Here is a 16,888-nt window from a genome sequence, read left to right as displayed (position 1 = left end):
AAAACTTCTAGCCTCAACAGAACCATGAAATAACAGCAAACTTTCTGTTCTTTGCAATAGAAATAAATTCAGGTATTACTTACAGCAGGTCTGTTTCCAAAAGCAGCATAAAAGGGTTCTGTGTTAGGATAAAACAAGTTTTTGATGTCTGTCAAACATTGAACTTTAAATTTTTCTGGCTTCTTTTCTATAACCTCCCTGAAGTGATAGAAAAAGGGAGGCTCAATAAGTACACATGAAATACAGCACAAAACATTTTATTTTCTTTATTAAATGTTTCCACCTAGCTGGATACTCCTAAAGAGTCCCCACCCTTCTCCAATGATCTTCATTTGGAAATCACAGTGTCTGCAAAGACAAAACAGCATCTCCAAGCTTATGCAATGGCACAGTAAATAAATGCTTTGAAACAAGGGAACTTCTGTTTAAACCTTTGTTGTAAAGATGGCTGCTGAGCAAGGATGGTTGATTACAGGAGTAGCTGCTAAATAAAGCCTTATGAAACAAATTGTCATCAAGTAACCTGCTTCCTGAGAACTGCAGAATGATTCATAGATTTTATTAGCCTTCACTGTGCATAGCTTTTTCTTTTTTTTTTTTTTTTTTTTTTTTTTTAGTTTTTTAAATGGATTGCCATTACCATATGTGCTAGAAGCTCCTCTGCCTGTTAAGACACTTCTACAGTCAGGGTCCTCCACCACTGCTAATTGAATAACGGAATCTTCTGTTTCTCTTCAGTTGCTCCTTACAGAATGTAGAATTCATTAATGAACAGAGGAGTTCTCATCTCTGGGCAAAAGCCCTTCCACAACAGCTTCCCTTGGCAAGGAGACTGAACAGGTGGCAGAGTCTGGAGTTCCCATAACATAGGAAGATGCCAGCATGACACAAAAGTGCTTAAGCAGCTTAGAATCCCACTTCCTAGTACCAACACATATGTCAAGGAAGATGTGAATAGTGCAGAAGCTTCATAGGAGTAAAACAGGCCTTTGGAACAGCAGCTCCATGTATAAATCAAAGTTTGAGAATGTGAGAAAAAGGAACAAAACCATCTTTCCTCAGTCTCATATACAGCTGATCTCAGAGCCTCAAAACCACAATGATTAAATCTATGGATAACAATGAAGTCATTTATTGCCCACACATCACAGCAGCTACAGCAGTGTATACCAAAAAACGGGGTTTTTTTAGTCTAACCAAGATACCACAGAGAGTATCACTTTAAATGTATTTCTAGATATGAGGAGCATAAGATAACAGTAACTACCCTGCATTTATTATTTAATCAGTCTAAGCAGCATACTGTAATACCTCCACAGTCTCTTATATTTAGAACATGACTGGTAAGACAGTCTGTAGCATGTCACTCAATCAGGAGAACATCTGAACAACCATCCATTAAAAATTCTAATGAAATATATCCTGTCACAGCAGCTTTTAACAGCTGAAAATATTTTCAGTAATCACTTGACATTCTTCACTGAATTAGGAAGAAGGTAAGTTATTCATAACCTGTGCTATTATTATTCACTTGTTAAAGTTCCACACCTAGAAAAACACATTGTCCACACAGTGCAGTCAGGAGTGTAAAAAGTTAATTTCATTTTCACATGAGTTTCTTCAAAACCTACCAAGTAATATTCTTCCACAAAACAATATTTATGCCAATTGGAACACCTTACAAGTCAAGAGTGAATGTTATTAAAACGTTCACATTTTCCCCATAGCTAAATATTAACACACCATGTTAAAACACATGAAGTCAACAGGCAGTACCTATTGGCAAACAGTGAACACAGATGTATATTGAGACATGTATGAAGAGATAAACTAAACTGAACTGTGGTCTTTACCAAACAAAATTTCTTCTTTATTACATTTTGCACCAATACGTATGAAGAAAACCTACTATGAATGAATTCAAGCACTATTTAATTAATAAATAAATAAATAAATAATTAAGCTGAGAATTTAACCTCCACCAACCTCTGAGTTTCCTTCTGTACAAAAGTGAAATTGCATTACCTGTGAAGAGCTGAGAATAAGCTGCTTGGGCTCAGTAACACTGGCCCCTGAGGCAGGACAGTTCCTCGTTCATTGACCCAGTGCAAGTATCCTCGGGTCATGCCTGCCATTCCAATAGCACGTGCTGAGCAATACAAAAACTTATACCCATTTCTGTGAACAGAAATAAAAGAAAAAATTACTATAAAAATAAGGCATGTATTTAGACAATTACTTTGTGGGTTTATTTTTACATGAATTGTGACTGTTACATTTAACCTAGACTTTTTTTAAAAGGAATAAAACCATTTATGCCAGAAACTTGGATAATTAAAATCCATCTGTCTCCGCTGCAGTTAGTGGTTTACACCTAAAGAGGGCACGCATGGTCATTACATTTAAGTACTGAACATTTATACAGTGTCCAGCTGTAACATCTAACCACTACATAATTAATTCGGTAATCTGAAAAACATGACTCAAATCTATGTTTTTTCCCATGTTTATGATCACCAAATCCCTATCAATTGATAATGCTGGCAGGCACAGAAATAACAACTGCAATTAAAAGTATTAACATTTTCACCAAATGTAATGCAGAGGTTATACACAGAACTAAATACAGCTCAGCATGTGAATTCCCAGACTGCCCTGTCTTTTCTATGACCACATGTGTCTATATAGAATAAAAGCACAGACAAGTGTCTCTGGTATAATTTAGATTCCATCATACATAATTTATAATTCATCATCTGTGTAAAACAAAAAGCAATAAATGAACCTTAGCATAACCCTAGCACACAGGACAAATCAGATTAACTACGAGGACAGTTCTGATGTGTACTAGAGGCTCTTCAAGCATTTACAGTAATTTGACTATAACAGCTGAATTTAATGTAATAAAAGAAAACCAATTTCATTTTCTGTGTGAAGCAGCAATATCAACCTGAACAGACAGCAATCATTAATCCTCCTTCTACAAGCTAAAAATCAGATACTCCATCTGATCCCATTCAGACATCAATTAATTTCTCTCCTCATTTCCTTTTTTCTCTCAATTACTAATTGCAAAACTCATCATACTATGTCTTCAATCCTCCAGAATACACAATGGCTTGACTACATTGCAAAATGTAACCAGAGAACCAACAGTATACCTGTATTCTTGCACTAGTATTGCTCACTGTCGTGGTTTAAACCCAACCACAAACCTCGTTCACTCATTCCCCCACACACTTCTTGCCCTCCCCCTGCTCCTGGAGGGACGGAGAGGAGAACCGAAAGAAATGCAAATCCCACGGGTTGAGATAAGAACAGTTTAGTAACTAAGGTATAACACAAATCACTATTGCTACCACCAATAATAATAAAGGAAATAACAAGAGGAAAGAATACAACACCTCAACACCAGCCGACCACTAACTCGCCCCACTCCCCCCAGCCGAGCACTGACCGATACCTCCTCCAACCCTGCAGTCCCGTAGCCCTTCCGGGTCACTCCCCGTTACATCCTGGGCATGACGTGCTGTGGCATGGAATACCTCTTTGGTCAGTTTGGGTCAGGTGTCCTGTCTCTGATTCCTCCCAGCTTCCCCTCCTCCCTGGCAGAGCATGAGGCTCACAAGGTCCTTGGTCAGACCAAACATTTGAGCAGCAACTAAAAACATCGGTGTCATCAGCACTGTTCCCAGGCCAAAAAATCAAAACACAGCACTGCACTAGCTACTAAGAAGGAGAAAAATGGCTGCTACTGCTGAACCCAGGAAGCGTTCCTACACATCATCCCGAAGAGTCAGTACAGTCCTAACAATTTTTTCTCCTGTTCATATTCATCCACAGGATTTTAATATATTTTTTTTATGTCATTCCAGGATGCTCTCCTTGTTAATAACATTAACTGACCTAAAGCACAGCTGATCTACTGTTACCCAATATTTCTTCAATAGCTAATGGAAAAAACAAAAGTTATGTATTACTGTGGACCAAAAGGTACTAGTCAATTACAGAGCAGCTCACACTTGTGTTGCCAGGTGAAAGCATGTTCCTCAGGCTCTTCACAGCATGTCTTACTGACTTTCAATTCATTTAAACTGCACTTTAAGCAATGTTTACTAATCACTCTCAAAATTAACCAATGACACTAAGACTGATCCTTTCTAACTTTGTAAATTAACAATGGAATAACAACAAATATTTGTATACAAAAATACAAAATAAATTGTATAATCATTAGTAGTAAACATCATAATCAATGTCTTTGAAGCTCATCATTATTTATATAACAAATAAAATAAGAATGTAAGCAGTGATTATCCAAAATAGGCCTGTTTCAACTCAAGATAAGGCATTGTATTGTGCTTCAAGGATGAGATTTATCTTGCTTGATAAGAAGCCTAATGTTTAGACAGCTCAAGCCTAAACTGTTTCACTAAGCTCCCTTTCAATGCAGTGGAAAGAAAGGGCACTCGCCCACAAAGATCCATTCCATTTATTTTAGATTCCACCCCTGCATGACTCCAGGTGAGTCAAGTTTGGCAAGAACTCTACCTTCAGTGGCCCTAGGCTAAACAGTCTGTCATGGTTTAAACCCTGTCGGCAAGTCAGCCACGCAACCTACCTCTCACTCCCCCCCCCTTTTCCTTCCCCCGCTCCCGGAGGGATCACAGAATCACGGAATCACGGAATCCCAAGGGTTGGAAGGGACCTCAAAAGATCATCTAGTCCAACCCCCCTGCAAGAGCAGAGTAACCTAAAGTACATCACACAGGAACTTGTCCAGGTGGGCCTTGAATATCTGCAATGTAGGAGACTCCACAACCCCCCTGGGCAACCTGTTCCAGTGCTCTGTCACTCTTACAGTAAAGAAGAGTGACATTCTTCCTGATGTTAAAGTGGAACTTCCTATGCTCCAGTTTACACCCATTGCCCCTTGTCCTATCACTGGATATCACTGAAAAAAGCCTAGCTCCATCATCCTGACACCCACCCTTTAAATATTTGTAAACTGATGAGGTCACCCCTCAGTCTCCTCTTCTCCAAGCTAAAGAGACCCAGCTCCCTTAGCCTCTCCTCATAAGGGAGGTGTTCCACTCCCTTAATCATCTTTGTGGCTCTGCGCTGGACTCCTTCAAGCAATTCCCTGTCCTTCTTGAACAGAGGGGCCCAGAACTGGACGCAATATTCCAGATGCGGCCTCACCAAGGCTGAGTAGAGGGGGAGGAGAACCTCTCTTGACCTACTAACCACACCCTTTCTAATGCGCCCTAAGATGCCATTTGCCTTCTTGGCCACAAGAGCACATCGCTGGCTCATGGTCATCCTCCTATCCACCAGGACCCCCAGGTCCCTTTCCCCTTCACTACTTTCCAGCAGGTCAACCCCCAACCTGTACTGGTACATGGGGTTGTTCTTCCCCAGATGCAAGACTCTACACTTGCCCTTGTTGAATTTCATCAAGTTTCTCCCCGCCCAACTCTCCAGCCTGTCCAGGTCTCGCTGAATGGCAGCACAGTCCTCTGGTGTGTCAGCCACTCCTCCCAGTTTTGTGTCATCAGCAAACTTGCTGAGGGTGCACTCAGTTCCCTCATCCAGGTCATGGATGAAAATATTAAACAGCACCGGTCCCAGCACCGACCCCTGAGGAACTCCACTAGTCACAGACCTCCAGCTAGATTCTGCGCCATTGACCACAACTCTCTGCCTTCTTCCTTTCAATCAGTTCTCGATCCACCTCACTACTTGATCGTCAAGCCCACACTTCCTTAGCTTATCTATGAGGATGCTGTGGGAGACAGTATCAAATGCCTTACTGAAATCAAGAAAAACCACATCTACCGCTCTACCATCATCCCTCCACCTAGTCACTTCCTCATAGAAGGCTATAAGGTTGGTCAAACATGACTTCCCCCTCATAAAACCATGTTGGCTGTTCTTAATGACCCCCTCATCCTTGATATGCCTAGTGATGGAGTCAAGAATAAGTTGTTCCATCACCTTTCCAGGGATGGAGGTAAGGCTGACCGGTCTATAATTACCCGGGTCCTCCTTTTTGCCCTTCTTATAGACTGGGGTGACATTTGCCATCCGCCAATCCTCAGGCACCTCGCCCGTCTCCCACGACTTACCAAAGATGATGGAGAGTGTCCTAGCAATGACCTCCGCCAGCTCCCTCAGCACCCGTGGGTGCATTCCATCCGGACCCATCAATTTACAGATGTCCAGATTGCATAGCTGATCCCTAACCTATCCTCATCTACCAAAGCAAACTCCTCCTTTGCCCTGGCTCCTTCTGGGATGGGGAGGAGGATCAAAAAGAATGTAACTCCCACGGGTTGAAATAACAACAGTTTAGTAACTAAGGTATAACACAAATCACTACTGCTACCACCAATAATAATAATGATAGGGGAAATACCAAGGAAAAAGAATACAACACCTCAACACCTGCAGACCAATACTTCACCACATGCTGCGGTGAACTAGCTCTTCCAGGTAACTCTCAGTTACATCCTGGGCATGACGTGCTGTGGTATGGAATACTTCTTTTGTCAGTTTGGGTCAGGTGTCCTGTCTCTGCTTCCTCCCGGCTTTCCCTCCTCCCCGGCAGAGCATGAGGCTCAGAAGGTCCTTGGTCAGACCAAACATTACTGAGCAGTAACTAAAAGCATCAGTGTTATCAGCTCTGTTCCCAGGCTGAAAGTCAAAAACACAACGCTGCACCAGCTAGTAGCTAGAAGGAGAAAAAATGACTGCTACTGCTGAACTCAGGACACAGTCCTTACGCATTTTGCAAATCTCCTCAACAAGGAGAGAAGGGAAGGTATATGAGCATCTTAAATATTAATGCTGCTGCAACTCACAGTTCACTAAAATGCTGCACTTGATGCAACTGCATTGCAGTCTTTGGAACTAACTGTAGCTATCTGTTTGGGATCGTTGGAAGATCAGTCACTGCTCATCGATAGGGGGCTTTTGATTTTGATACCACAAAGCAAGTTCTGCTCTGGATATCATACAGCAGATGTTTACACTGTGTCAGCATCACTGAAGTTACGAGATATTGACGAAATTGTCACTCTTACAGGTTAAGGGAAACCTACAGAAATTTTCTCTTTCATGTGCAAATGAATAAACACAAACAAGTCACAGATGCATGGATGGATTTACTGAATACTCACTGGCTCACTTTATGATACAACTTCGCGATCCCTTGGTGTGTCCAGTCTTTGCCAAGAGTTGGCAAAATATGACCTAAAGTATCTGACCTGAATAAAGGAAAAACAATATAACTGGACTGAAAAAAAAAACCACCCAAACAAAGTACTTATAATAACAACAGTCAAGGTTAATTCAAACCGCACTAACTTATTTGTCTAATGGCAAAGGAAAATACGGTTTTCTGTAAGGTACTGATTGTGATCAAATGATTTTACTGCCCTTACTTTTGAGATAAACTGACATGCCTATCCTTGACCATACTGTTTTAATTATTTGCCATCACAGATGAAGCTTGTGACCCACAAGTTAACATGGAAGTTGCAGCATATAGGCTATCAATCACACTTGCGTGGTACCAAGTACCAGCACCAAGCCTACTTTTTGAGGTTTATATTAATTTTTTTTTAAATAAACCAAATCTACACAGGATGGATTTGCAATGGTATTGTAAGGTGAAGTGTTTAGGTAAAAGAAGCCAGTGTACCTATAAATGCGATGCAGCAAAGAAGTTATTATTCTGCATAAAGTCCTCCTGTAAATACTATCATAAAACACCAAAACATCAAAAAATATGTGACAAATAATGGGCACATATGGCACACATCTTTATTAAATTATGAATTCAGCTAATGATTCTTGCACTGTTTGAAAGCCAAATCAAGAAAAACCAAACACACACCCAACACACAAACACAAGAATACAATGATTCTGTGGCTCAAAATTCTGTTAATTACTTTTTCAGCTAGTCCAAAGAAAAACTTGTCCTTGTAGATAAAGCCTCTCCCTGTTCATGAACTCACCTTGTGATTGTTCCATCAATGTCAGAAATAACAATTTTATCATCCCAATTCCACAGGTAAATGGTGCCTTCACAGCGGCAAGTGCCTTGATACTGTGTTGTAACACTAAAAGTCACATCATTGGGGCCATTCTTAAGCTTCAAACTTTTCTGAAAGACATTACCAGCAAGATAATCAACAAACTGAGTATGTGAAACTGGCACAGTGCAAACACAAAGCCACAAATGATCACTGCATTCTTGGTCACACTGAATCTCACTGCTTTCAGCAGAGCCACTGTCGTAATGATAGCAGAGGTTTCCCCAGTGTAGTGTACGTTAGGCACCGATTTACAGAGCAGAACAAAAACAAACGAAAATTCTGTTTCACAGTCAGGGATATTATTTAAAAAAAAAAAAAAAACAAAACAAAAACAAACAAATTACAGATTAGGGACTATCTATGGGGGGGTTCCATTCTGAGATATGGACACATATGCAGAGAGAAATTGGTGTAACAATGAGTTCCATAAATCCTAATTAAGAGTGTTTATATGGGGACTTGTGTCCTACAGTATCGCATCTCTTTCCTACAATAACCCATCACTCATAACATATGACCCATCACCCTTCAGTCTCCAAATACCCTTAACTCTCCCACTTCACTGCCCTTCCCTCCCACTGTCTCCTGTGCCACTTAGTGACAAGAGACAACTGATGTTATTCTATTTGTGGACCTAAATACTCATTTTCATAAAGCCTGCAGGAGTTTAATACTTCAAGTGTCTCTTTTTTTCTTAATTTCATTGCAATTTTTCTATTAGTTAAAAATGAAAAGGAGGTGAAAATGCAGACAACTGATGGGTAACTGATGAGTCTCAACCACTGTTTCATCAAGAACTAACCTAAAAGTAATTTTAGCTACAGGTAATTTCTGTGAGATTTCCAAACCTGAAAATTATCAGTATATTTGTATAACCCTTGTTTTCTCTTTGCTACAGAAAATTACCAACACTTCCTATCTGCCTCTAGGGATAAATTCTACATTTCTTACAAACTGTTCAGGCAGTGACCGATGGGTTGTTTAATACTGTACACCTTGTGTGGGTTTCCTTCAGAAAATTAATTGGCTGTAGACAAGATGACAGAAAATATTTCCCTCAAGTAGCCCATTTTCCCAAATCAAATTGGAATGTGCAGAACACAAAACTGTAAGAGTTTTGTCACCATTAGTCAAAACACCTCTGTCACAGAGGAAGAGAACTGGCTCCAAAGAAATTAATAGCCTGTTCTCATAGTAAATTCACAAGCAGCTCTTTCAGAAGTTACTAACAGAAAAACGTACTTATGTAAAATGTGACTGTCTCCCTAGGAAAGAAGTAAAAGGAAAGGAGGGGAGGAAAAAAGAAAAAAGAGGCCTCTGGGTTAACATAATATATAGTATACATAATACAAAAAGGACATAGTTCAGTACACTTAGTTACATGACAAATTTAGACATGCTTTAGAATTTTGACATTTTTCTAAACGTGATCCCATGTCTCCTAATCTGTGAACCCCAGGACTTGCTGTAAGGTACAACACTGATGCTTAATATTGAAAAGAGAAGGGAAAATGATATTTTTTTAAATATAACGAGAGAAAATTGAATGCAAGACTTAAGAGCTAATTAAGCTTTGCAAACCTGAGTAAAAGTATTGTTCATGTTGTATTAGAAATGACATTTCAGGGCAAGGATGTAAATTAACTCACAAGCTGGTCAGAAGTGAGTCGAAGCGTTTTCTTGTAACTGATTCCAGACAATGAGAGATGACTTGAGCTGGTTTGTAATGATCCGAGATTTTCTTTGGCAACTCTAGGGTCTTCATCGCTTGAAGAAGATTCATCTTTTATTCTGGAACATTGCACACACAGAAAATGATGTTATGTCAGTAAATGCATCTCAGTATCCATTAAAAATGCATTAACAGTGAGTCACCAAGTCAGCCATTGATTCTCTGCTCCTAAGTACTGTCTCACAGGAGGTCATTCACATCATGGCTTTAAATATATCAATGAAGGGCTGAATTCCCATTCACGCATATTCCCCATTATTCATACTTGGATTGTACTAGCCATTCACTTGTTTGTAAGCTAGTTCTCATTGTTTCAATTTTAGAGATGTAGGTTAATGTGCCGTATCGACTCAAAAATCTCATAGTGGTACAAAAAAACCCAAAACATAATACCCATTCGATACTGTAACTGCAAAAATTCCTCAGTTTCAAAAGGAGGAGTTCACTATGCTGGCCTTCTCTCTTCCCTTCTCTCTCCCCCCAAAGAATTTAGCAATTCATAAAAGAAATAAAGGCGATTGAAATTTGATTACAAATTCCTGCTTTCAATGAGCAACTTTAGACCACTGGATTATTCTTTTCCAGGATTTGCAGGATTATCCCATTCAGGATATGATGATGAAAAGTCACAAAACCTGAGCTCCTTTACACAATTCTGTTTAAATACACATCAATATCATTTATTTCTTTTTCTGCTAAAAACTTTTTTTTTTCAGAAATTTTTTAATTTCAGAGAGAAAGTTCTCCTACAGTAAACAAATCTATCACTTCAGGCAAAAGGTAAAACATCCTTTCAGGTCTTACACGTCTCATCTTTAAAACAACTGGCATTTGACCTCTTACTTCAGTCACACCTGGATGTTGTTAGATGTTAAAAATCTTGATCCAGTATCAAGGTACCGCATGCCATGACAAGCAATACTTAAAAGCCTGTCTAACCCTTTGCAACATCAGGTCTCAAAAGCTTTACTCGACATCCTACATATCACATTTTGCTTGTAAGCAATAAATTCTTAATGACAGATTTCTAAGGCCAGTTAAAATTTAAACAAAGAACAGCAATTACAGAAGCTACTGGGCTTGAAGTCTTAATCCTACTTTAAAGTTTATCTTTAAACAACCACGTAAGAAACAGACCTAAAAGACACATGTCACCCTTAAAAGGAAAATCAGTCTTTCTGATTTATTCCATGGCACTCTCAAACTCAGAGAGGCAAATGAGGTAACAGCTAGTCTGCTACAGAATGAGGAACCCTCCTTCCAGCACATTCTCCTGAACTGTGACTGCTGACCTTCAGGAAGAATGACAGCTAATGCTTTTTTGTTTCATAAAAGTGATACTTGAACTTCATGAGCATAAAGCATATTTGAATATGGCCCTTTTCAGCTCTAAGTGCAGACAGCATACATACGGCCTGTATTTACAGCAAGATCTGCATGCACAGAGAAAGGGCAAAGTAGGAGAGTGGTCCCTGGCAAACTCATCCCTCTGAAGCATGTTAAAGCTCATCTTACAGAACCCTCCTGAAGGAGAGATTCTGGCCATACAGTATGACTAATTTGGAGAATGCTACAGAAGAAAGTTCTGTAATCCTTAAAAGAAGCAATAGAAAGCATGAATATTGCCTTTGAAAAAGCCTCTGCAAAGACTTAGGCCCCTGAACTTCCAAAGACTGCAGAAACAAATGAAATTGTCAGGCCATAAATACATCAGAAACCTTAGCAACTGAGATCTGACAGCTGCATGGGGTTGTCTATGATGCTCCCTTGAAATCTCTAGAGAGATACATACAGATTTGGCAAACTGCTCCAATAACTGTTTGTTTTCAAGGGGTTGGAATTTGTGTCACATAGCTGCCAGCCAAACCACAGAAACACCAGGGCACACTCGCAAATTCTGAAACCCTGCCATGGGTAGAGCTTTCCTATCCTCACTTATCTGGTGCATTGAATAACAAATTAAATGTATTTCATTGACACAGAATCTTTTTGTTCAAATAAATTGTTTATTTTTAAACAGTAACTCCTGCAAATTTCAAGTACAGATATATTCGGGGGTACCTGTTTGCCATGCTCAACTGTGAAGAGTCTTCTCCTTTAAGTCCACTCTCACTCATACCTCGCTCTGGCTTTGTTTCCTGTAAAAATACATGAAAATACAAATGAAAAGTTGTCAATTTCCTTTCAGGGAAAGAGCAAATATTTTTAGGAAAATGCTTGAAAACCAAGTTCTGTCTTGTACAGGCCTGGTAAAAATCAACAGCATGTTTGATTCTTTGCTTTGTAAGGAAAACTTCGTGGATTTCTTAAAAAAGAAAAAAAAAAAAAGGCTGCACAAAGAACTAAAAATTGCAAATATTAAAATCAGAAGAAGAATTAAGATTTGGTTTTGCGTGGAATTAGTACAGAAATACCAGATTACAGATTCCTGTAACTACTCAGTTCATGCATCTGAAATACCTAGATTTCATCTGAAAAACCAAGATATGACTCTGTAGAAGAAAAACAAACAACTAACTTTCACAGAATCATTAAAATCTTTAACATAAGAAAACTTTCCAAACTGATTTTATACTGAGTAGATGCTAAATTCTACCAATTTCATGTCATCAGATTTTTAAACAGTGACTTTTAAACACACAAACACCACCACCACCACCCCTTTTCATTTGATAGCTGACACTGCTCAACAGATAACCAAATACTTCCACTAAGAGAGAAATTCTAAAAACTTCAGTGAACTGTAAAAACTAAAATCTCATGCTCTGAAGCCCATACCCACAGATCAGTACAATGGTTATTTCACGCAAGGCTAAAAAAGTTCAACTGAAGCACAACCATAAAAACATATTAGAAGTCATTTTTTCCCCTCAAGTACTAATGCTTCATTAGTATAAATTAACATGAAGAGGTTTTATTAGCCAACTTTAAAGATTAAATATGTCTAGACAGGAGATCAATATTTCATATAAAGCTTTGGTTTTTTTCCACTGTTCTTTAATGTTCATCCATGGCTTTAAGACCACAAACTTTTAATGCTCAGAAAAAGAAATATAAGAAGACTTTCGTTACTTTTCCATCTTAGATTTTGCTGAATTTTACAGCTTACTACTCATAAATATGTCTGCTCTTCGGCTATCTAAAGAAATCTGCAGAAAGGTAGATAATCTGCAAGAAAACATTAATTTAGCGGTACCAGTCTTGGATTCTAGCTTCCAAACACATTTAATCCATTAGATAATACTGCCTCAAGTTTGTGCAATGAAAATAAATGCAGAAACAAAGCACTGCAGACAGATGTCTCAGGCAGGGTCTAACAAAACTTTCTGAAGTCAAAAGAAGTCAGATTTCAGACCTTTATTAAACATCTTTTAATATGTGTATCCTCAGTCAACTTGAATATTGAGTCATTCTCAGAAGCAAAGTTCTGAGGGATGAATATAGAGGTATCCAGCTTTCCCACTGCAACCAAAAGGAAACTGCTTGCTTCTTAAACTTACCTCTTTAATAGCACTGTTCCTCCCTCGCCATGAAAACCACCACCTTCCACCTTTTTTGGGCATCTTGTCCCTCATTATAGATTCCACAGTGGCCTGTGACAAATGGATGGTAACATAAAAAAAAACCAAAACAAAGGACAACCTGATATATGCAAATAAAAGAAAGTGCAAAACACACAATTTTAACTGATAATAAATAGAAGAGAAATAAACATACTGTCTGTGGACCATAAATTCTACTAAAGCAAAACCTAATGGTGTCCAGAGCTGCTCTGAAGTAACTTAAGCATGAATACTTATGGTATTTTTAAAAGGAAAATGAAAAAGAGATAAAAATCAAAGAAGAAAAAAAGCATAAGTAGATATTAGTATAATGTCTAGAATGGAGAGCCTACTGTTTTAAAGTTGAAGTTACTTAGTACAAATTATATAAAAAAATTAAAAAAGGAAAAAGAAAAATATCACTTCCCAAAGGAGTTCTCAATTAAAACAGTAACAGACATGCAAGAGTTATTTAAAAATAGCTAGAGTTCATATTTAATCATCAGTTTAGAAATAAGCAAAAAAGTTACTACCTTTTATGAGTTCAGTATGATGCTATGAATTTGACTGACAATGTTAGAACTGTTTTTTTTTTTAAACCCCAGCTACTTTTCTTTGCTTATATCTACTACACCTCAGTAAAGAAAAGGGTTTTTCGTCTTTCAACACCCATAATGACTAGAGTGCACTCTAACAAGGAGAGCTGAATTCTTTCACTCAGAGAGCAAGCAAAAGACAAAAGGGGAAAATACTACAGTGAATGGGAAAATATTATACTACAGTACAGGTGGCCACAGTGTTTGGTGTGCCTTAAAAATAGCTTAGCCACTGTAAGGAACAATGCATCCCTTCTCTCACTTTTTCCATGGGTTTTCTTCACTATACTAGCTAAAGTATGTGAGAAAAGAAATGACAGAGGAATCGAGGTGAGCAAATAACTTGAAAACTTTTCAAACAAAATAAGAAAAGCAAGGAGCAGATGGAGCAAGTGAGAACGGAATGCCACTGTTGAGAACAATGGCTACAATTTAAAGATGTCCTTAAGCATATGGACAACTTCAAGCACGTCCTATTGACTTTTAGTGAGATAATTCACATGCTTATAATTAGGGATTTAAATGTATTAAGTGACGTTTTTTTGCAAAAACTTGAGTTTTCAATCACTTCCTAAAGCCTGCTTTGGTAAAGTATCTTAGTACTTCGTTCCATTATTACAGCAAATAAAAACTGTGAGTAACAAGTCATTAAGAAAACCAGCAAGATGACTGGTAGCATAAATTACTAATTTCAGTTTCAGAGTCACAGTTCAGTCAAGTAAACCTTCCCAATCATACAGACTGATCTAACTACATATACTGGCTAGTCCACTAAATTCAAATTGCACTGTCTGGAAAATTATCAGCCTTCAGCATATAAGTTGATTATTTAAAAAAAATGAACATACTGAATTTCACAGTCATAGACTTCTTAACTGATAACCTATATGAATGATGGCATAACCATAACACTGTAGAAAGAACTGCCATTTCCCTTACTGGAAAAATATTTCATTTCCATTCTTTCAATTTTATCCTAGGCAAAACCCAAAACATCTAGCGTGGGCATCAGTGTTTAATTAAAAATGCAGTTACTTTGCATTATCGTTATGAGATCTCACAGGCACCTATCAAGGTCTGTGGAAATGCCCAACAAATACAGACCAGGATAACCATACACCTTCTGTGGGCATTTGAGTTCCATGGATGAATTCCACCTTTGACAAGTATTTGATTATATATATTTGCAGTAAAGCACAAAATATGTGGTTCTAACATCCTTGAAATTCAAGCCAGGTTTACCACATGCTTGGGACCTTTAGGATCAACTTATTTTATATTGGGATGCTACAGTGCAGCTATATATGCATACATATGTGATGTGGCTCTAAGAAAAAACACAGTGGTAGAGAGTATTCTGGTCTTGAAGAAATTTTTATCCCACATTCATGGCAACAGAGATAGTATTTGAATTCACATGTATTAAACCCAAAGACATGTGAAGTACTGGAAATGGTAGGAGAGTTTGAGTCCCAAACTTAATTAAATCCACTGCTAACCAGAATATAAAATAGTACCAATGATGATACTACTTAGTAGTATTGCAGTGTGACTTTCTGTTCTAAGCATCTATGTGGCACCAGGTCCCATGGAACTGAATTAAGTTAATGAATGCATTTAAGACAAGCCAAGACATATAACTACCACATAGTCATAACTATCTGCCACTACCTACCTAGTTTAGTTATGAATAATCAACTGAAAAATAGAAAACTAGCAAGCTACAGGCCTTCTTTACCGAGTATTTAAAGCTTATTCACTGAGGTTAAAATTTCTAGCCTTTATTTTTATTTGATAATATATGCTCTATACAGATAAAATGGAAAGCAGTCATCAGGTATTCAGCTACAGCAAACAAGAACATGGGTCAATAAAATTTCTGTTTATAATCCATATTAATGAAGGAAAACAGGAAGTTTTCCTTATTTAAAATATTTGTAAAGTTCTTAGCCAAGCAAATAAATACTAACCACAGATCAGATTGAGTCCTGCTTATTCAGCCCCTAGCATAAAACTAGATGAACGGTTGCGTGTGGATAGGTATTACTGATGTACAGATCCTCTTGTGCAACAACCCTCTTCCCTGCCTTAATAAATGGCAGAGTATCACAAGTCATCTTCTGACCAACCTTCATTTTCAATCTCACCTTTGGCAAAGGTTTCTGGAATGCCTGCATTGCCAGCAGAAGGGGACCAGCTGTTGTCCAGTTGTAGTACCTGGGCATGCAAGAAAGACAATTACTGCACTTCGTAATCCCAAGGTTCCAATTCACAATCTACTTAGTATTTATCATCTGGCAGGTGTCGTGGTTTAAGCCCAGCTGGCTTAATACTGCACCAGCAATAGCAGACCCATCTTATTCCACATTATGTTCACAGGTATTTACAACATATACATTTCAAGGTATGCAAGAAAAGCTATGTCCTGATGTAGACAGGGTATTTTTCATACATTCCTTATGTCTTTATTATACTTACTTTCACATGAGCCACTTTTTTTTTTTTTTTTTACAACTGTTTACACTGTTTTTCCATCAAGGAACTACATAAATGTTAGGGGCTGTAGTCTGTATAACGTCAAGCTTTTGCTATTACGTGCTGAACATGGGTCAACTCTTACAGACAGCAGGACAAACAAAATACTGTTTAGGGAAGCTGAAGCTCACAGAATCACAGAATCCCAAGGGTTGGAAGGGACCTCAAAAGATCATCTAGTCCAACCCCCCTGCAAGAGCAGGGTAACCCACAGTACATCACACAGGAACTTGTCCAGGCGGGCCTTGAATATCTCCAGTGTAGGAGACTCCACAACCCCCCTGGGCAACCTGTTCCAGTGCTCTGTCACTCTTACAGTAAAGAAGTTCTTCCAGATGTTAACGTGGAACTTCCTATGCTCCAGTTTACACCCATTGCCC

At 38.4% G+C, this 16,888-nt stretch overlaps 1 protein-coding gene across 6 annotated transcripts in view; it reads right to left on the bottom strand.

The window, feature by feature from the left end:
• The window catches only part of LPIN1 (lipin 1), a 52,261-nt gene that overhangs the window by 7,052 nt on the left and 28,321 nt on the right, over positions 1-16,888 (bottom strand). For all 6 annotated transcript variants that reach the window (XM_065681642.1, XM_065681643.1, XM_065681638.1 and 3 more), the window contains 8 exons: positions 16,121-16,190; positions 13,336-13,428; positions 11,897-11,973; positions 9,753-9,894; positions 8,023-8,171; positions 7,182-7,268; positions 2,026-2,178; positions 84-198 (listed from right to left, as the gene is read on the bottom strand). In XM_065681642.1, the coding sequence (XP_065537714.1) occupies positions 84-198; positions 2,026-2,178; positions 7,182-7,268; positions 8,023-8,171; positions 9,753-9,894; positions 11,897-11,973; positions 13,336-13,428; positions 16,121-16,190 (886 nt within the window). The remainder of the gene's footprint in view (positions 1-83; positions 199-2,025; positions 2,179-7,181; positions 7,269-8,022; positions 8,172-9,752; positions 9,895-11,896; positions 11,974-13,335; positions 13,429-16,120; positions 16,191-16,888) is intronic.

This window comes from Lathamus discolor, chromosome 5, assembly GCF_037157495.1.
Source record: "Lathamus discolor isolate bLatDis1 chromosome 5, bLatDis1.hap1, whole genome shotgun sequence".
NCBI classification, from domain to species: Eukaryota; Metazoa; Chordata; class Aves; order Psittaciformes; family Psittacidae; genus Lathamus; species Lathamus discolor.
Note: the sequence above shows the minus strand (reverse complement) of the source record. Positions and strands in the feature narration are given on the sequence as shown.